General features: G+C 46.6%; 4 protein-coding genes across 5 annotated transcripts; 1 reads left to right on the top strand and 3 right to left on the bottom strand.

Annotated features, from left to right (window-relative positions):
* Positions 1 to 2,260: 2,260 nt before the first annotated feature.
* LOC101766241 (serine, glycine and glutamine-rich protein-like) lies at positions 2,261 to 2,674 on the bottom strand. The gene has a single exon (XM_004967148.1). It carries the CDS (start codon positions 2,672 to 2,674, stop codon positions 2,261 to 2,263), a length of 414 nt encoding a protein of 137 aa, XP_004967205.1.
* A 2,022-nt stretch (positions 2,675 to 4,696) lies between these two features.
* On the top strand, positions 4,697 to 6,761 carry LOC101784581 (two-on-two hemoglobin-3). The gene is made up of 4 exons (XM_004965942.2): positions 4,697 to 4,958; positions 5,073 to 5,203; positions 6,209 to 6,353; positions 6,445 to 6,761. Exons 1-4 carry the CDS (start codon positions 4,816 to 4,818, stop codon positions 6,539 to 6,541), a joined length of 516 nt encoding a protein of 171 aa, XP_004965999.1. The 5' UTR covers positions 4,697 to 4,815; the 3' UTR covers positions 6,542 to 6,761.
* An 889-nt stretch (positions 6,762 to 7,650) lies between these two features.
* LOC111257130 lies at positions 7,651 to 8,525 on the bottom strand. Its single transcript, XM_022826226.1, has 2 exons — positions 8,256 to 8,525; positions 7,651 to 7,929 (listed from the first exon to the last, which is right to left on the bottom strand). Exons 1-2 carry the CDS (start codon positions 8,482 to 8,484, stop codon positions 7,742 to 7,744), a joined length of 417 nt encoding a protein of 138 aa, XP_022681961.1. The 5' UTR covers positions 8,485 to 8,525; the 3' UTR covers positions 7,651 to 7,741.
* A 1,331-nt stretch (positions 8,526 to 9,856) lies between these two features.
* LOC101766645 (UDP-glycosyltransferase 90A2) lies at positions 9,857 to 13,291 on the bottom strand. Of its 2 annotated transcripts, XM_004967149.3 has the most exons (3): positions 12,318 to 13,291; positions 12,003 to 12,243; positions 9,857 to 11,904 (listed from the first exon to the last, which is right to left on the bottom strand). In XM_004967149.3, exon 3 carries the CDS (start codon positions 11,801 to 11,803, stop codon positions 10,154 to 10,156), a length of 1,650 nt encoding a protein of 549 aa, XP_004967206.1. In that variant the 5' UTR covers positions 11,804 to 11,904; positions 12,003 to 12,243; positions 12,318 to 13,291; the 3' UTR covers positions 9,857 to 10,153. The 2 variants fall into 2 exon arrangements, with proteins under 2 accessions (XP_004967206.1, XP_022681496.1); XM_022825761.1 differs by having other exon boundaries at positions 12,003 to 13,291.
* Positions 13,292 to 21,369: the final 8,078 nt, after the last annotated feature.

A 21,369-nucleotide genomic window follows, 5' to 3' on the forward strand; every position in this document is an offset into this window, starting at 1 on the left:
CAGTGAAAACGATTTCTAGAAACAGAGGGCAGGCAACCAACTCCGCAGACGTCCCACCGCGAAATGCAAGGAGAAACGCAACGCACCCGACGTCCATCCCTGAAGCCTCCCAATTTCTCGAGTAACCGTGACAGCCGACTAACCTTGCGTCTCGAGCGCAAGGCGGACGTTGTACCTGTGGTGGAGCAGCCGGTCGACGACGGCGAACCCGACGAAGGACGTACCACCGGTGACGCACACAGTGCGCGCCTCCGCGCCGGGAGCCTCCTCGGGCCGGGCCGCGTGCTTCGCCGCAGCGCCGCCCGACCTCCGGGCGCCGAAGCCTGCGCCGCTGTGGAGCAGCAGCGCGGCGCGCATCTCCTCCACTGCGGAGTCACCGCCGCCCGCCGCGTAGTCACCGCCGCCCGCCGCCGCCCCATTGCAACCCTAGCTGCCGATTGGAAATGAGGAGCCCCAGTGCAACCTGTGATCGATTGGAAATGAGAAAAGGAATAAAAAAAGAAATAAGATTATAATTAAGAAAGATTTGATCTATTTTAATAATGCCATTTTACATCTTTCCAATCATACCCCTATACTACCCATACTACTCATGCATACTACTTAAGGTTTTAGTAGTATACAATTAATCTCAACCGTCGGATTCTTGCATACGAGTTCTTTTCAAATAGTAGTATAGAGTAGTATTGTGCACCGTTAAAGAGCTCTTTTCTTTCTTTTGTCACATTCAAGACTCCTAATGTCCATATGTAATGTCCTTCGGGAAGATGATACTGAGATGGATGTTGATGCTGCGGCTCCAGCAACACAGATTTCAATCAAGCATGGTCTCCCTGAAATCCGTGGGTAAGTCAACTGTTTTACTCATGCTTATTGTTCCCTATCAGTACCAACCTTAGCAGTTCCTGGTTTCTTCAGTTTCCACTTAACCTAACACTATCTCTCTTACATTTGCTTTTTACTTATTCTTTCAGGAATCTGCTCGCATTACACAGGATGGCAACTTTGCACCGTGACGAGCTTGGCCAGGTAATTCTGATTTTCTGGTCCCTGCTAACCTGTTGTTATTCTGTCGAGTTTTGCTAATTTATCTGATTGTATGTATTTTGTTCTCAATTGCAGGTGATTTAATATGAGTTCTTTCTTCAGCAAGTTCTATTGTTGCCTCTAGGCTGTCAAGGTGGGGGACCTGGAACTGTTCAGGGCTGCTGCAGACAAATTTGCAAGCACATTCAGTGCAGACAGGATATGAATATGATAGATGACCACTTTTTCCATTGATTCATGATTTTTATTTTCTCCATCCGGGATTTTTCAGGGGAAGTTGCATTGCCAGGTGGAAAGGCTGAGGAGGGCGATGCTGATGATGCAGCAACACCATTCTCCACTCATTCTCAATTGCACATGTGTCTGTTTCAAACAAAAACTAAATGTCTTGGCCCTGGCAATTCTAATTTTATCTTGTTCTGTTCAGCTGATAGGTTTAGATGTCATACTGATGAATTCTTTGTTGTATTGGACTATTATGAAGTCAGAAATTGAAATCATGCAGTTTGATATCAGTCCATTTCAATAAATGATTGCTCAAGTGTGACCTGCTAGGTTGTGGAGTTGTGGTTTTCTATCCTTTTCATTGTACAAATGCAAAGGAAGGCAAGGATGGATTTTAAGCATATTCGGAGTATCTATTGATATAAATATATAATATTTATGCTTCTCTAAAAGACTCATGCAACTTATTTGAATATACCATGCATTCTCTCATTCAAGCACCAAAATAGCTACAAAGATCAAATGTATACTTGATTATCAACTCTATGAATGGATTAAATAGCTTGCAGACATAGACGACTCACTGTCCAAGCTGCCTTTTATGACGGCAGTTGTCTAAACTGTTGTACGTACCCTTGTAGTTTCATCGCAAGACACATTTGACCATAACTCCACGCAAAAATTAAATGACATAAGTTGTCTATGAAACTGTACCATGAAACTATGTACTAAGACTGATAGTTTCATCTCATTGAAAAAATGACATGTCATGGTAACAGTACGATAAAACCATGCACTGAGACTAGCCTAATTTCAAAACCGCGCGGCACGTATGGCCAAATGGGACCGATGCTGCTGCAGCCATTTGAGGTCTAGTGAATCTCAAACGTTTGAGATTGAGCTACCTCTTAATCACCTTTTTTTTTTCCATCCGATCGCAAATCAATGGCTCAGATCCGTTTCTCCCCCCTATCTTCTTCCCTAACTGCTATATCCTCCGTCTCCCCACAACGCCACCTCTTTCCTCCATCTCCCTCGAGCTCCCCCACCACCCCCTGCCTCCCTTCCGGCACCGCCGCGCTCCGCTGCCACCCACGAACCGCTCCCATCTCCCCGTTCCGGCGGCCTTTGCCTCAACGTCCTTTTCCCCTCCCTTTGCCAAGCTCCCCCGCCATTCCCGCCTCCCGCCGGCTCTGGCGACCTTCGTCGCCTCCGCCACCGCCGACGAACCGCCATCGACGCTAATCTCTTGGAGCTCGACGCCCCCGCCATCTCCACCACCCACCAGGGGTCCCCCACCACCCGACTCCGGCGGCGCCCTCGCCACCTCCGCACCACCGCCGTCTCTTCCGCCTCCACCGCCGACCGGCAAGCCGCCGGAGCTTCCTCTACTGCTGGACATGGAGGTAACCACCCAACCCCGAAATCCTAAAACCCTAACCCCGAATCCCATCCTCAATTCTCAAAAGTGATTTGAGACAAACTCAAAAATTAAGCTTTTGAGGTCTAGCAATTCTCCAATAATAATGTTGTTGATTCCATACCGTCTTACCTCAGTGAGTAGTCCGTCACTAGCATTTAATACTAATTTTGTTTAAAGTGCAGCGCCCATCTTCATGTATTATTGGCTATCTAAATTGTTATTTTAATTTTTCTAGATATATAGTTTTTGACATGCTGAAATGGAGGGAGTAAAAAATAGAAAGAAAACGGAACCTCTTGTGCACCGTGCATGCTGTTGCACGTTAAAAAAACTGGCTAGCATCTACTGTTAATTGGGCTGGATTAGTTGTCGCCCATCGTGGAAACTTAATTGGGCCTTTCTTACTAAGTAAGGAGGTTTGTTTGCGGAAGGTCTACAAAGGTGGGTTTGCGGCCCATTTATCTTAGTGCTGGACGTCCGATGGAAAATTTTCATCGAATGATCCGACGAAATAGTAAAAACTACCTAATGCAAATAATATATAAAAATAACTATATCGTTCGACTCTAAGATAGAAAATTCCCGCCGCAATATGAACACTATGTTTCATGCAACATTCTGTAAAACATACAGAAACAATAGTTGCAACATTGATGCTTAACTATTGCAACATATTTCGAGCGTCCGATTTTTTTTTAAGATTCCGGACATCTATTCTGTAGCATTACCGTTTTACGTATTTATCTACAAGGAAAATTAGTATTTATCTAGCAAATCTCCAATAATAATGTTGTTGATTCCATACCGTCCTCCCTCAGCGACTAGTCCGTCACTAGTATTTAATACTAATTTTTTTTAAAGTGCAGCGTCCATCTTCATGTATTATTGGCTATCTAAATTGTTATTTTAATTTTTTCAGGTACATAATTTTTGACATGCATTGTTACAATTTGAAACGAAGGGAGGGAGTAAAAAATAAAAAGAAAGCGGAACCTCTTGTGCACCGTGCATGCTGTTGTACGTTAAAAAACTGGCTAGCATCTACTGTTAATTGGGCTGGATTGGTTGTCGCCCATCGTGGAAACTTAATTGGGCCTTTCTTACTAAGCAAGGTTTGTTTGCGGAAGGTTTACGAGGGTGGGTTTGCGGCCCATATCTTAGGGTTTCTTATTTAACTTTATGCTTTTATGTACGGCGTGACTGGCGCTCGGACGTCCCATGGAAAATTTTCATCGAACACTTCGACAAAACATTAAAAACTACCTAACTAAAAATGACTACGTCGTTCGACTCTGAGATAGAAAATTCCCACCGCAATATGAATACTATGTTTCATGCAACATTCATTATGAAACATGCAGAAACAATAGTTGCAACATTGATGCTTAACTATTGCAACGTATTTCGAGGGTCTGAACTTTTTTTAGACGTCTATTGTGCAGCATTACCATTTTACGTATTTATCTACAAGGAAAATCCCCATGTGACCCCCTTAAACCATTTCTCATTCTCTTTTTTTTTCATATATTTTTATAGTTTTTTTATGTATTTCCTATAATTGGGTGTTAACAAATTTTTACTTCATTGTTCTAGCACTTAAAATCCATTGCTTCATGACAAGGGAACGGTGCAAGCAAGAAGAGCCTTACCATTCACCATTCATGAGAGCTGATTTGGCTCGCCTGCACGTGCAAGGATTTTCTTGATAGGTCGAGCTAGTCCACCATCTAATTGAAAGCAATCTAAACAATGGGAGAAAACCAGCTGTTAAAAAAATCGTAACTGTTGTCTTTGTAATCCCGTGTGCAGCCATCGCATGATACCGCCGCTAAATACCACCAGCCGTGTTCCGTGACAACATATGTCGACACACGCCCGTCCACCACGCAGGCCTCGCCTCGCTCACCGACACCTGGGCCCCGCCAAACCCACGCCGCGCGTGCTCGCCACCCGATTGGCCGGCTGATCGTCGCCGGTATAAAGCGGGGAGGCGCGTCGCGTGAGCTACACGCGCACACATTCCTCTTCCTCCGGCCTCTGGCAGCAAGTCAAGTCAACTCAGCCAACAAGCGCCGCTGCGGGGTCAGGCCTCGCGGGACACACGGGTCAGACCGGACAGGATGCAGTCGCTGCAGGACAAGGCGTCGGAGTGGAGCGGCGTGGCCGCCGCCGACGCATTCGCCATCGACGACGGCAACATCTTCGAGTCCCTCGGCGGCACCCCGCAGCCCTTCGTCGACCTCTCCACCAACTTCTACACCAGGTCCGCCCTCGGCCCCCCTGCTCCTCGGCTCCGCCGCCCCCTCTGCTTTGGTCCAAATCCAATCTAGATTTTTTTCTCTTCACTTTTGCCCCTGATGATTTCGTGGCCGAATAGGGTTTATGAGGATGAGGAGGAGTGGTTCCGGGAGATTTTCGCGGGGTCCAAGAAGGAGGACGCCATCCAGAACCAGTACGAGTTCCTGATCCAGCGCATGGGCGGCCCGCCACTGTTCTCCCAGAGGAGAGGTACCTAACTATTTCCTACTAGCTTGCCACTCCTCGTCTGAAGACTGGTGAGGAGGTGCATGTGACGATTGAGCTCATCAGCCACTTACTGAATTTGGTCAAGGAGGAAGTCAGGGATGATTCGTCTTTTCTGAATTTTGTTGGATTTAGGGCGCGAGCTGTTTAGTTTCGCCTTAGTGTGGAGGAATCGTTGCTTTGGTCTCCTTGTGCAGCCAATCGTGTTTCTGAAACCTGCAAAGTACATGGTCGGATATGCTATTCTTTCTGCAGATTATGCACTTCCCATCGACGATGATGTTTATGAGTCTTATGAAATTGTGGAATCACTCAATGCTTTATAGTATGAAATAAGATGAATTTGGTCAGCATATGAAAACAACCAACTTGATGGGGAACAATTACTTAAAAATCCTCACTTTTTTTGTGAGAAATGAGTGCCTGTAATTCAGCCCTATTTACATTCTCATTAGCGTTTTCAGTCTGACCTTCTGCCGATATTTCTTTTTTTTGAGAGGAACCTTCTGTGTTCTGTCGATACTTCTTTCATTTAACCAGCAGCATACCACTGTTACAGTAGTATAATATGTATTCCTTCAAGTGATTCAATTCTTTTACCATATATTTATCAGCAATATTTGTTTGAGTGCTTCATGTCAGGCAGCCTGCTAGCACCCAAGAATGATCTTTGTTCTCATTCGTAAACTGTTGGTCTGCTGACCTGTCCGTTCATCATTTGATCCAAGTGACCTTGACCAGACGGACCTATTTCATTAATACCGCATGAGTTTAATTCCCCATCCCGATTGATTTTGTATTCTACAGTCCCTGCACGAAATGACCGAACAAATGAATGCCTCCATGCTGTGTCCTTGTTTCGGTTCCTATTTGGTGTCACTAACATTCTTTAGTGATCTAGTGTCAATGCTCTTGTACTTGTTTTTTGTACTCAGTCTCCTGGAGGGAATTTAGACTTGTTAAGACCTCTCTGTCTGATTTCTCTTGCAGGACATCCTGCCCTTATAGGACGACACCGGCCATTCCTGGTAACCCACCGAGCTGCAGAGCGGTGGCTGCACCACATGCAGCAAGCTTTGGATACAACTGAAAGCATAGATGCTGACTCAAAAACCAAAATGATGAACTTTTTCAGGTCTGCGTAACGACTACATTATCGCTGACGTTTATCTCATAATTAAACAGTGATTTCCCTGAGACCCAATCATTTGTTTTTCTTCCTCCAGGCACACCGCTTACTTCCTCGTCGCTGGCAATGAGATGACAAGGCAACATAGCCAAGGAGTAGCCTGCAAACATGCAGCAAGCAAACCAGCTGAGTAACTCTATTCTAGCCATGGAGCTAGTAACCATCTGAATAACGAATGATGCAAGCCTTTGCCCACCGCGCCATTATAGAATCCCATACGCAACAGAGTTCGAACCACTTCCACATTCAAAGAAACAGTTGCGCTGACTCTTTGTAGGCTTTATAGCCACTCTTGATCAGAGAGCACTCAGAATTGATAATTTTAGCTCATTCCAGTATGTGTTTACTCTGCTTTGTCTCTTGTGCTTGAGAGTTATCTTCATAATGCTACATGTGAGGATGTCTCTTTTGCAAATTCTATTTCGCTTAAACGGCAGCATATTTCATCACTCCAGTGTTACTAGCGTTGCATAAAAAAGGAAAGAGCTATCACAAATTCACAATCCACAAGGGAAACTTGCAGAGCGAGCTCGAGATAGCGCAATCCGCAAGGGGCACTTGCAGAGTAAGCTGAATGAGAGACTTATTGCTCCCTGATGATCTTTATCCTGAACCGAAAGGTATAGATGTCGTGGGCACCCACGGTGTCGTCGGCCATTGACACTGGCATCACCAGGATTTTTGTTCACGGTTCGCGCTAAACACAAGTACATGGGATGGTGTTATCCGTTTTATATTTTATATTGGTACTGGAGTTGTGCTAGTGCACCTCGGACCTGAGAATGTGACGAAGGCAACCATCAGGGCGGAGGGGTCTCCCCACCCGGTGCTGGTGGAGGCTCCGGAACACCACGCTAGGCTTAAGAGCTTGCTTGCTTGCATGCCACCAACCGCCACGCCATGTGCGGCGGCGCCACAGGTGGTGGCGTGGAAAATTGACGTCACGGAGTGTTGCTTGGTTGCAGGCCACCAACCGCCACGCCATGTGCAGCGGCGCCTCAAGTGGTGGTGTGGAAAATCTACGCCACGGAGTGTGGCAAGTTTCCTGCTGTCTTGCATGCGATTCAGGCCTTGTTTACTTACCAATTTGGGAGTGCCAAAATTGACATTCTGCCATAAATGCGACACTGTAGCGTTTCGTTTGTATTTGTGAATTATTATCTAAATATTGACTAATTAGGCTCAAAAGATTCGTCTCGCAAAGTACAACAAAACTGTGCAATTAGTTTTTGATTTCGTCTACATTTAGTAGACCATGCATGTACCGCAAGTTTGATGTGATGAGGAATCTTCTTTTTGCATAGTGCCAAAGTTAGGAGTTGGAGGTGAAGGGCTCATTGTGGCGGGGACTGTTTACTCGGGAACCAAACAGCAGTCGGATTTTCTGTGGCACGCCATACCAGCGCGTGGCTGGCTGTGGTCGGAGCCAAACAGCCCCTAAGTCCACCACCGGTGGGCCATTCTGTCCATGGGGACTCCTGTCCATGGGCTGGAAGGCGGTCAACATGGGGGCTGCTTAATCCTGCAAACGCATAGTCGGGTAGTCAACTACTCACTTGGTACTTTCGTTGCTACATAAACAATGTAATCATAGTATTTTTTTTCCAGACGAATTAGCGGGGGTGCGAAAAGATTTTCGTACCCTCATTTATTTGCTACCTGGAGTTAACTTTGGCATGCAGATTTACTATTTAATTGGGAAGATAGTTGGGGTCCAGTTTGTAGGATCGCCTTATTTTGGGAGATTTTTTTTTAAAACCTTAAGATTGCATTTTTCATATGGCGGAGGGAGAAGTAAGAGGATCAAAGGAGCAGTCTGGGTCTCTTGGGAGATGGAAGAGAACTCACCGACGTCCCGGGCTCCGTGGCAGGCGGAGCCGCTCAACAGCACCGCGGAGACGACGAGCAGCGCCACCTGCAGCAGCATCAGGAGGCGAGCGGCTCCAGCGGAGGAAGCCATCTGTCGATAGACGAAGCCGCTCTGCTTGGTGGAACTCTGTATCTTGAAGACCGTATTTATAGGCCTTACCCTCACATAAAAGGGCAAATTAGAGTTCGGGCTGGTCCCTTGGTTCATCTGAATTTTTATATATTTTCAATATGGATTTTCCCCTACTTTTAGGCGTGATGACTAGTAGCCGGTTTGCGTTGGCAGCCAGTTGCCCCTTTCCTCCTCAACCTGACCACGCCTCGGCTCTTGTTCTCTTACCTCCAAACTCCCAACTTTGACACTATGCAAAAAAAAGATTCCCCATCACATCAAACTTGCGGTACATGCATGGAGTACTAAATGTAGACGAAATTAAAAACTATTTGCACAGTTTTGTTGTACTTTGCGAGACGAATCTTTTGAGCCTAATTAGTCAATATTTGGACAATAATTCACAAATACAAACGAAACGCTACAGTGTTGCTACAGTAATTTAGCACCTCACAAATTCGCGAAGTAAACAAGGGCTCGATAGTGTTCATGAGCAGTGTGTATATGGCTGCTCATTTTCTCCGGTTAGGGTAGACCCTAGTGGCAACTCCTTGCCTTAAAAACAAAAGGACAAAAAAAGATACAAGAAACGGATGCATCCAGCTAGTCAGTGTCCAGCGACGACTACACAAGTCAGGTCTCCCTCCCATTGCCCCCATTGGAAAAAATCGGCGCACGCTGCATCGGCATCGTCACACTCACCACTGTCCCAGTCCCATTGCCACTTTACCTTACAAGTTGTCTCGTAAAAGAAAAAGGAAACTTACTCCCCCATTGCAAAATATAGGTCATTTTGACTTTTCTAAATATATAGGTTCTTTTGTGAAGGCTTCAGCTCCTTCTAAAATGGGAAGGAGCTGGAGGAGCCATTTTTTTTTGTTCCGGCTCCTCTAGTGTTTCGGCGTGGAACCGTTTTTGGCATCCTATTTGGTAGGGCTCCAGCATAAATTGCAGGAGAAGCCGGAGCCGGAGCCTTGCCAAATGAGCTCATAGATTTTTGTTATGTATTTACACGCTAAATACATAGCAAAATCTATATATTTAGAAAAGTCAAAATGATCTACATTTTCGAACGGAGGGAGTAAGAGTGTGTTTGGTAGCCAGCCATAATTGGCCACACTCATTTGTGGCGGCGCCAAAGGTTCGGTAGCAAAAATCGGCGCCAACAGCAAAATCAACTGGAAAAGCTGTGGCAGCCGTAGGTTAGACACCAACCAAGCACAACCTCTATTTTTTTGCATCGCCGCATGTGAGGCGTGGCGCGGCATTGCTAGGAACAAGCACACCGTAAATCGTACATCAATTTCGTAATTTGGAAAAACCAAGATAAAACCACAAAGAAACCAAACCAACTGAACAGAAGAGGTGGACCCTTCTAATAATGTATATTAAGAAAGAAGAATATGTTACAAAAGAATTTAATATCCAATAAGAAAAAAAATCAGAAGACCAAAATACAAAAGAATCGTAAAGAAGACTTTCCAGCCACCTTTTTATTTCTAGGAAGTAGCACCTATGAATAACCATGCCAAACTCATGAATGAACCTAGCCTTGCTTATAGCAGATCATGAGCCACCCAACCTGACAAACCTGACCTGACTCATCAAAAAATCTAACCTAACCTGACCCGGTTAATGTGTTCGGCGAGCGGGCCAATATTTACGACCCGATCTAAAACATGGGTTGAGTATGGATCAAGTTTTTTGACCCGATCTAAAACCCACCTGCATGAACCTTAACCTGGAGAAAGTTTAGAGACCAAGATTATTTTGTCCCCCTCACCCCGTGTTCTCTGATCTTCTGAATACCATTTTCACCTTTGCCTACGACGTCATCACCGTAGGTCCGTTGTAGCTCTTCCACCAGATTCCGCAACGACATGGCTGAAGTTCCACCGAGGCTCACCGCCGACTTCGCCGCTTGCTGCGCCCACGCAGCCCTCTCGCGCATTCCCCTCGCCGCCTTGCTGTTGGCGTCCATCAGCTCCCGCACCTTCTCCTCCACGTGCGCCCGCCCGACGACGTCCGCGCCAGCCTTCACGGCTATCCTGACGCCGACGCCCAAGATGTTCGCGACGTGCCTCGCGTTGAGGTGCTGCTCGGCGATCATCGGCCACGCCAGCAGCGGTTTCCCGGCGGCGAGGCTCTCCATCACGGAGTTCCACCCGCAGTGGCTCACAAACCCACCGACCGCCTCGTGAGCCAGAACGCCTCTTTGCGGGACCCACCCGCGGACGATCCGGCCGTTGGGCCCCACGTCCACCGGCGGCGACCATGCGTCGGATCGGACGGCCCAGAGGAAGGGGTGGCCGGACTGCGCCAGCCCGTGCGCCAGCTCGTCGAGCTGTGCGTCCGTGACGTGTGCCTGCGTGCCGAACGAAACGTAGAGCACGGACCCCGGCTGCGCTGCCCTCTCGTCGAGCCACGAGAGGCAGCCCTCGGGGTCTTGCTCCTTCTCGCCCTCCGGCGGCATGTCGTCGCCGGCGGCGAGGAACAGCGGGCCCACAAGCCAGGCGCGGGATCCTGGCTCGTAGAACGACTCCAAGCCCGGCACGTAGTCCTCGTCCAGCGCGGCGAAGCTGTTGACGAGGACGCCCCAGCTGCGCACGTCCGAGTCGCCGATCTCCTGCGCGAAGAACCGCGCGAACGGGTCGTCGGGATCGGCCCTCTTCGTCACCCCTTCCGGGACCTCCTCCGCGCTGACCACCACGTGCTCCGGCATGGCGGGCACGCGGAGCCGGGCGCCGGGCTCGAAGCTGGCCGGCGGGGTCGCGGCGAGCGCCTTGCAGATCGCGGAGGCGAAGCAGGACATGCCGTTGAACACGACGCGGCGGGCGCCGGCGACCGCCGCGGCGCGGCGCGTGAACCCGAGGAAGAAGTCGGAGACGACGGCGAGCGGCGGGGACGGGAGCGACGCCAGGTACTCGGCGAAGGGCGCCCGGAGGAGCGCCGTGGCGTGTAGGAACGCCAGGTGCAGCGACGGGCTCGGGAGGGCGTCGGTGGACTCGACGCCCGGCGGCAGCGGCGGGAGCGACGGGAACGGGAGCGCGACGAGCGCCACCGACGCCGGCAGGCGGCTCCGGGCGAAGGACACGTTGCCCGGCGTGGTGACCAGGGTCACGCGGAGGCCGGCGTGGTGCGCCGAGAGCGCCGTGGCGAAGTGAAGCAGCGGGAGCATGTGGCCCTTCGCCATGAAGGGGAAGATGACGACGTGGTCGCGGCCTGAACCTGACACGGCCACGTCGTTGCCGCCGTTGTTTGTGCCATGGCTGGCCGCGGTGGTGGCGGTGCCATTGGCCATGGCAGGGACGCCATTGGTGGCGGTAGTGGCGTTGGCCATGACAGGGGCGCCGTTGGTGGAAGTCGCGGCGTCGGCCACGGTAGGGACGCCGTTGGCGGCGGCGGCGTTGTCCATGTCAGTGTCGCCGTTTGTGTAGTACTAGATGACTCCGACTTAAGGTAGTTGGATAGATATCGTACGGAGTATTTATCAAGTCTGGCTCTTCATCTTCGTATCTGTTTTGTTTTTGTTTTGAGAGGGTCATATGGATCTGTTGTGTCTGTTAGATCACATCGTGTCATCATCTGTGTTCTTGGCTGGGTTGCGAACTTACCGGCTTTGATCGAATCTCCCTATTTCCTGCGTCATCTATCTTCTGCGTGAACAACCAGGTGTAGCAGACCCGCCGCTTATCTGGGATGCACGCGGCTCATGCGCCGCCCCAAGCTGCCGACGGGTTTGACTGTAAGCCATGGGCCTGGTGCGGATCCCCCAACCAGGAGGATCGATCAGTGCATGCAGGTCCAGTTTGTTTGGTTTGCCAGATTGTGTGGTGTGACTGTGCCTGGTTGACTCTGTTTGAAGGATGGATATGGTTACCCTGCTTCAAGAAATTAAAGGAAAGAAAAAAAAGGGGAAAGATGGTTACCTTGTTCCAATCGGTGGTAAGGTTATCGTATTTGTTCTATGGATTTTGAGTGACTTCAGTCGTGGACTTGTAGAATTTCATTTCAAAAAAGGAAGACTCTTGCAACATTAAGTTTTAAGTTAGACGGAACAATACGGTCAGAACTCAATCAAATTTAGCATCAGATAGCAATGTCATTGGCATGTAAAACTGCTTCCATATATTTGTCATTGGCATTTCAAAGAGTCATACACATTACAACATAATGTTATTTCATTATATAATACGTCAGTTCGAACATTCAATTCAGATTTCATATGCTATCTTGATAAAGGAGTGGTTCTTACCAGAGACATCCTAGTTAAATCGAAGATCGCAAGGAAGTGACCAGTTCAGCAATGCAGGCCAATTATTTTGTCGTGTCAAGCAATGGATTTTGGGCTAGCTGAAATGATAGCACGTATTTGGGAAGAATCATCAATTCTTTTATGCAGAATTGCGGATGCTGTTCTGGTTCTTTGGTAGCCGTTTCAATCTAGTCTGTTTGGTGGTGCTCTTAGCAATGTAAGAGAAGAAGGCAGCTATCACAATAGATAAGGAGAGCAATTTACAAGCTGATGACGGCAGGACATGCATGCTTCATAGTGATCGCTGTCGTCTGTCGATTTTATTCTGAACAGAAGTAGTAGTACATTCACAAAACTCAAACCAACATTTATGCTGCCTAGCCGCAGCACTGTCGGCCACCTGAGCGACTTCAGTTTTATTCATACTAAACACTAGAGTACACGAGACGGTGTCCCCATTTACGTTGCGCTGTTCGTTGCTGCCAACGTTTTCTTTACCTACACGGCCATACCTTACGAGAACGTGGTCGAGGCAGGAGGAGACGGGCCGGGCGGTCTTGGTGGCGGACGCCATCGCGCCTTGGCTGGAAGCGAGCTGCTAATTCTCCCTCTCGGTCCCTGTGAGTTCGAGTTGTGCTTGCTGCTAGCTGCTTGGTGCTTGCTGAAACTTTGTGATCTTGGATGCCGTATTTATAGGCATTACAGGAGGAGTAAAATGGGGACGCACTATTGTCTCTCTGTTTTACCAAATTTTATCTTGAAAACAATGGGGATTATGGGCACTAAGTAGTTCCAGTGGGCACAGTGCGGCGTAGACTCATAGATGAACTGATGAAGACGTCGTGACTATAGCAGCAAGTTGGCAACCAGTCTCGGCTAGTGCGTTGGAGAGCATTTTTCTTCCCAAGAGGTGACCACACCTGAGCCCCTGACTCACGTAATCACGTTCATGCGTACCGTAGGTCGATTGGTCTCCCGTTAGTCTGATGGTCGGCTGTAGACGAACCCTGCGAGACCGGCAAAGGAAACAGAGTCAACTGAGCGACGAAATCAGGTCTTCGTCTTTGCGGAAAATGTGAACCCACCGATGGCGCATTTCCGCGCTACAGAATTGGGCCACGAAGCCCCTAGACTTCTGAAAGACTCCGGGGTTTGCTTTGTGCAAGGAAATTTTTGTTAAGCTCCTGGTTTCCTTTTTTAACATGGTGGGATATATGATTGAGAAAGTTAATCTGATGGAATTTTATAGAGAACTTATTTCAGTATTTTCTCTAAATTATTTGAAGAAATTTTCATGATACTTATGGGAAAAAATATCTCAAAAACTTATGTAAAGAAGTTCCCCTTATAAGAAAAAACTAATGTCATTAAGCGTTAATAAAAAGTTTCCAATGAAAAAAGTTCCGGGGGAGAAAAGTTGTAAAGTCAGGAGGAAGGACCATTGCACGCTAGGAAGCCTCGATCACCACTACAATAGAAAGGGGTCGACACTAATAAGATGTTGCAAATGGTTCTCAAAAATCTATCTTGAATATACATATCGCTGACGTCGTCTAAACTAAACTCCATGGTAAGAAATATACCCCCGCTAACTCAATATTTTAGACGGTATTCTTTTAAAAAGCAGTTTGTTATACAGCAAAAAATATGAAATGTATCTTGGTATTAAGGACAGTATTTGAAAAAAAACCGTAAGTGGTAACCCAATATTATAGTTGGTGTTTTTAAATATCGTATGTTATACATCACAGACAATTTCACCTATAAAAACCATTTGAAATGTTTCTAGTCACTGTAGTCAGGTTTCAAAAAATCCCATCAGAAATATTGCCATTTAAGATGATTTTCTAAAAAATCCGTTGTCTATTCATAATATACATTAACTTATCCCTTTTACCTTTCAAATTTTGAGTTTGGCAGCAGCATGTCCATCCTCATCAATAGTATAATTCATAAATGTTTGTGTACATTTTAGGATAGCGTGAATGGAATGTATACCATCATGACATCTTCATTAGTGTAGTATTTTGAGAGCAGACATGGCTTGCTAGAAAATGAGTCCTTATTCACGTCCATTTCTATCTAGGCTTGCGTCCTACAGTCAACACAGCTCTGGTACCACTTCTGTCACACCCGGTTTCTGGATAAAACCGAATGCATCGCATATGTGTGCCAGGATCCGTTCTCACACATATGTTGACGTCATCAGTGAATACATCAAAGACAGTGCTCAAAAACGTACATAAACTAGTAGGAACTTTATTACACTCAGCGTGATAGACACGAAGGTCTTTAATCGTTCACCGATAACTTAACACGCACGCACACACAGCGCAGCTTCTCCACAGGCTTGACTGGTGGACCGCCTGCCTAGAACTCCTCGAAGTCGTCGAAGAACTCCCCGTCATCACAAGCTTCTGAACAGCGTTTGGGCAAGGGTGAGTACACTTATGGTTGGTACTCAGCAGGTGGGGGAAACATGCAAGGCTCACAAGGAATGGCTCAAGGCTTTTAAGCGGTTAGCGTTTTAATTGGTCAAATTTTTATTAGCAGCACCTAATTACTAGATGTAAGTTTATACCACCCCAATTAAGCATATAACATTAACATAACCCAAAGGTAAAGGTAACACAGATTAATCTCATCTTTAAGTTCAATTATCATGTGAGGGTCCAAGCCGCTCTTAACCGTGAGCACGGCTGATATATCAGTTTTCACTCTGCAGAGGTCGTACACTTTACCCACAACTCGTGGTCCCCCGTGTCGCCCGGGTTTGCAAAGCCCTTAAACACTTCCTTTGGTGAGTGGCTGGGGGATCCACTACGAAGCCTTTACAAAGACACGCAGATAACTGGTAGCCCGCTAGAGTTTCAGTAGCGATGCGGACCACAACCCGTTAATGAGACAGCACCTTAGCGAAGGCTACTGCTCCGGATCGTGCACCCAACACCTTCCCCCTCCTTGCCCTTTCGGTAAAGCCACCAGCTAACTACATGCCTAATTATTCGGCTAAGATCAGAGCCATGTGATGTTGTGGTTGTACTGTTTTCTTGGGTGGTTCTCCATGTTCCGATTAAAACAAGTGTTCTTGCAACTAAACATGTATAGCAACATAAATAAAGCATGATTAACATGTTTCATGATTAACACATTACCAACCCAATTTAAGCGACTAGCAAGTCTACCCAACATGATTAAACAGGTTTTCAAGGAATAAGGATTAAAACTAGGTAAGTCCTTAATAGGCATTCCCGTCAAATTTATGCACATACAAGAAATAAGTAAAGTGCTTAATCATGATATTATTGGGACAAAAAGAACATGCAGGGGAAGAAGGCCACTTGCCTTCCTCGGCAAACTGGGAGAACTCTTCTTCGAACGGTGGCTGCTCTTGGACTTGCTCCTCTGCGAACGTCACGTCGTCTACACGATCACACAAGGCAAACAAACAAAGAATAATTAAAACAGTACAACAAACATATGCAAAGGCTTACAACAAACTCCTAAATCTAACGTTCATGCAGAGACAATCGCGTGAGCGCGAGAATCGCTGAAATCGGATTTAAAACGAAGAAGATATGAGATAAACAAGTTTCAGGGGCTAAAACAGAATTAACTATATACTTCAGGGGCTAGCATGGAATTTTAGAAATATATACTGAACAGAACATGCAAAAATAGAGAAAGATAGGGTTAGATCTACAAAATGACATGGCTCGGGTTAAAATAAAAGAATGCAGGAACTTCAGGGACTTCTCTGAAAAATTTACAAGACACAAGAATTAAGAAAGAGGAATAACAGAGAGGTCAGGGACTAGATCGCAAAAACTCCATCTTCTTCCTCCAACAGGCAACCAAGCGCACAGGGGCATGGCCGACGGGGAGGGGGTCTCGCCGGCGTGGGAGGGAGGCCTCGCCGGCGGCGAGCTCGCCGGCGCGTGGGCGGCAGCGCCTCAGTGGGGGAGAGGAGGGAGAGAGGGAAGGGAAGGGGAGGGCCTCACCGGAGAAGAACAGAAGCTTCACCGGTGACAGTACGGGCAACGGCGTGGCTTGGGCGGCGGTGCGAGAGAGTGGCGGGTGAGTAGCAAAACGGAAAGGGAAACTCCGGGCGAGGTCGATGGCGACCTTTATAGGCCTCGGGGAGGAGCGGAAGGGGCTCCCGGGAGAGATCGAAGGTCGGCCGGCCATTAATGGCCTTCAAGCTTGTGCGGCCGTTTCCGGGGAGAGGAAAGGATGGGGCGACGATTTGAGGCCGGGAGTGGGGGAGGGGAGACGTCGCGAGGTCGTGGAGGGGCTCGGGAGGCCAAGGGACACCGGGAGGCGAGGGGGCCCCGGCCGACGGCGCATAGGGGCGCACGGCACCCGTGCGTCTGGCTCCTGGCGCTTCAGGTGCTGGAGGTGGAAGAAGCAGGCCGGCTGGGCCGATTTGGGCCGGTCGGTGGGGAAGAAAGGAGAGGGAGGTGGCAGCCCAAAGAGAAAAGGAGAGTTGGGCCGGCGCAAGAAAGAGAGGGGGAAAAAGGAAAATGGGCCGGTTGGTGGAAAGGGCCCATTCGGCTGAGAAAAGGAGAGGGGAGGTGGCGGCCCAAGAGAAAAGAGAAGGGGAGATGGGCCTGCGCAGGGGAAAAGAGAGGGGGAAGGAGATGGGCCGGCGGATAGGCCCATCCGGCTTGAAGAAGGAAGGAAAGGAAGAGAGGAGGGATTTCGGCCCAAGGAGAGGAAAGAGAGGTGGAGAGTTTTTGAGAATTTAAATAGAGTTGAAGTTTTCAAAATTCAATTCAAATTCTTTTGAAATTCAAAAGCAAGCATTCAAACAAAAGCCAAAATAAAAGAGAAAAGAAAAACTCTACCATGCACTTATTGCTTCTAAAATTATTTCAAGTGCTCTTTAATTATTTAAAGACCGTAATTTAAATAAAGTAATTTATTTAATCCTTAGAGCACGAAAAACTAGACCGAGTTGCTTACATTATTTTCATGATGGAATTTTGGGTGTTACAAATCCTACCCCCCTTAAAGAGAATCTCGTCCTCGAGATTCGGAGAGATTGGAAAACAACTGGGGAAACTCTTCAATAAGCTCGTCTTCTCTTTCCCAGGTGACCTCATCTTCGGAGTGGTGACTCCACTGTACTTTGCACATTTTGATCACTTTACTCCGAGTGACTCTCTGAGTTGTTTCCAATATCTTGACAGGATACTCTGAGTAGGTCAAATCATCCTTCACATTAAGATCTTCTAGTGGTAGCTGTTCTTCGGGTACTCTAAGACACTTCTTTAACTGAGACACATGAAACACATCATGAACATCCGATAATTGAGCAGGTAGGTCTAACTGATATGCCACTTCTCCTTTTGTTTCCAGAATTTGAAACGGACCAATGTATCGGGGTGATAGTTTTCCTTTAACCTTGAATCGTCGAAGACCTCTCATAGGCGATACCTTAAGATACACATAATCTCCGACCTCAAACGTTAGTTCCCTTCTTCGAGTATCAGCATAACTCTTTTGTCGCGATTGTGCAGTCTTGAGATTATCTCGAATTATTTGAACTTGCCTTTCAGCTTCTTTAAGAATTTCTGGTCCAAAAACCTGACTTTCTCATGTCTGACTCCAGTATAATGGCGTTCTACACTTTCTTCCGTATAACGCTTCGAACGGGGCCATCTTAAGACTAGCTTGATAACTGTTGTTATAAGAGAATTCTGCGTACGGCAAACTCTTATCCCAACTACCTCCATGCTTTAAAGCACAAGCTCTTAACATATCCTCTAAGATTTGATTGATTCTCTCAGTTTGACCATCTGTTTGCGGATGATATGCAGAACTGAAATTAAGCTTTGTATCCATTGATTCATGCAACTTCTGCCAGAAACGTGATGTGAATTGAGTACCTCGATCAGATACTATTTTCTTCGGAACACCATGTAAACATACAATCCTTGACATATACAACTCCGCTAACTTAGCTCCATTATAGGTTGTCTTAACTGGTATGAAATGAGCAACTTTAGTCAATCTGTCCACAACAACCCATATAGAATCATAACCATCGCGAGTGCGAGGTAACCCAACAATGAAATCCATTCCGATCTCTTCCCATTTCCACTCTGGTACCTTCAGTGGTTGAAGTAAACCTGCTGGTCTTTGGTGCTCTGCTTTTACTCTTTGACATACATCACACAAAGCAACGTGGGTTGCTACATCCCTTTTTAAACCATACCACCAATATTTCTCCTTCAAATCCTGATACATCTTAGTACTACCAGGGTGTATGGAATAAGCTGAATCATGTGCTTCCTTCAATATACGCTCACGAAGATGGTCGGCCTCCGGTACACATATCCTTTTTCCTGAACCAAATAGTCCCTTGATCATCTTCAGTGAAATCTGGGGGCTTTTCCTAACCCAATTAGAGTCTTGATTTCCTTGATTTTAGCATCTGTCAATTGCCCTTTTCTTATCTCTTGTTCCAGTGTAGGCTCAATTTCCATAGTCACGGCTTCTGTATGTGTAACGATTCCTAAGTTGAGTCGCTCAATTTCCCAACATAACTCTTGAGATATCAACCGTGCTATAGTCATATTAGCTTGACCTTTTCGACTTAAAGCATCTGCTACGACATTTGCTTTGCCGGGATGATACTGAATATCCAAGTCATAGTCCTTGATCAACTCTAACCATCTGCGCTGCCTTAGATTAAGATCTCTCTGAGTGAAGATGTACTTTAGGCTTTTGTGGTCGGTGAATATCTGACACTTGTTCCCGATCATGTAATGTCTCCAAATTTTTAATGCATGCACAACCGCAGCTAATTCCAAGTCATGAGTCGGATAATTTTGCTCGTGCTTTCTCAGTTGTCTTGAAGCATAAGCCACTACTCGACCTTCTTGCATCAATACACATCCAAGTCCTAGACGCGAAGCATCACAATAAACATCGAAGCCTTTGTGTATATCCGGCATTATCAGTACAGGAGCTGTAGTCAATTTCTCCTTCAGTTCTTCAAAACTTGCTTGGCACTTGTCATCCCATTTAAACTCTTTTCCCTTTTCTAACAATGATGTGAGAGGTTTGACAATCTTTGAGAAACCTTCAATAAATCTGCGGTAATAACCTGCTAATCCAAGAAAACTTCTGATTTCGGACACATTCTTGGGCGGATTCCAATTCAGCACATCTTGAACTTTGCTTGGGTCTACTGTGATTCCTCCGTCAGTGATAACATGTCCAAGGAAGGAAACTTCCTTCAACCAAAACTCACACTTACTCAACTTGGCATATAGTTGATTCTCCCGAAGCTTCTGTAACACTAATCTTAAGTGCTCTTCATGCTCTTCTTCATTTCGAGAAAATACCAAGATATCATCGATGAACACTACCACAAACTTGTCTAGGTACTCCATAAACACCTTGTTCATCAAGTACATGAAGTATGCTGGCGCATTCGTCAATCCAAATGACATCACGGTATACTCATATAGGCCGTATCTGGATGTAAACGCTGTCTTGGGAATGTCCTCTGCTCGGATCTTCAACTGGTGATAACCTGATCGCAGATCAATTTTGGAAAATACTTTTGCTCCTCTCATCTGATCAAACAGATCTTCAATCCTAGGGAGTGGATACTTATTTTTAATGGTCACATCATTAAGAGCTCTGTAATCCACACACATTCTTCTGGTGCCATCCTTTTTATCAACAAAAAGTATGGGTGCTCCCCAAGGCGAAGAGCTAGGTAGGATATACCCTTTACTTTCTAATTCTTCTATTTGTTTCTTTAACTCAACCAAGTCTTTAACATCCATTCTATAAGGTCTTTTAGATATGGGTGATGTGCTGGGTAAAAGATCAATAGAGAACTCAATATCTCGGTCAGGTGGCATACCTGGTAAATCTTCAGGAAAGACGTCGGGGTATTCACTTGCAACCTTGATATCTTCCAAGGACTTTCCTTTTATCTGATTCACTAAACACTTCTCTTCTGATGGGGCGGTAGCTGTAAACTCAATTCTATCTCCTTGAGGGCTAGTTAACAGCACTGACCTCTTAGCACACAGAATAATTCCATCACATCCTTTTAACCAGTCCATTCCAAGAATTACATCAACACCATTGGACTTTAGAACCACTAGGTTAGCTAGGAAATCTATTCCCATGATTTTCAGATTGACTCGTGGGCATATTTGCCTAGTTTCCATATCACCTCCTGGTGAACTAACTAGCAAGGTTTTCTTCATAGAATGCTTAGGTATATTATGCTTTACCACGAATTGATCAGTTATAAAGGAATGAGTTGCTCCAGAGTCAAATAAAACTGATGCAGGTTCAGAATTGACGAGGAACATACCGAAAACAACATCTGGAGCTTCCTGGGCCGTCTCAGCTGTCACGTGGTTCACCCTACCACGCATGAAATTTTGTTGGCCCTTGTTGCCCTGAGAGTTTTGATTTCCATTGCGTGCTTGCGACTGCTGCTGTGACTTCTGACCATTAGTCTTCTGAGGGATCTGTGTGTTGTTCTTGGGACAGGCGTTGGCGTAATGTCCCACCTCACCACACTTGAAGCACCCATTGGGTCGAACTGGAGTTACTTGATTAGTGCGCGCTGGTGTTCCTGTGGCATGGTTGGCCCGGTTGTGCTGAGAATTTGAGTTGCGCTGGGCTTGTTGATTGAAACGTTGCGGCGGTTGAGCTGTGCGTTGAAACTGTTGATTCTGTTGATAACT

The sequence above is a fragment of the Setaria italica genome, chromosome IV (genome assembly GCF_000263155.2).
Source record: "Setaria italica strain Yugu1 chromosome IV, Setaria_italica_v2.0, whole genome shotgun sequence".
Taxonomy (NCBI): Eukaryota; Viridiplantae; Streptophyta; class Magnoliopsida; order Poales; family Poaceae; genus Setaria; species Setaria italica.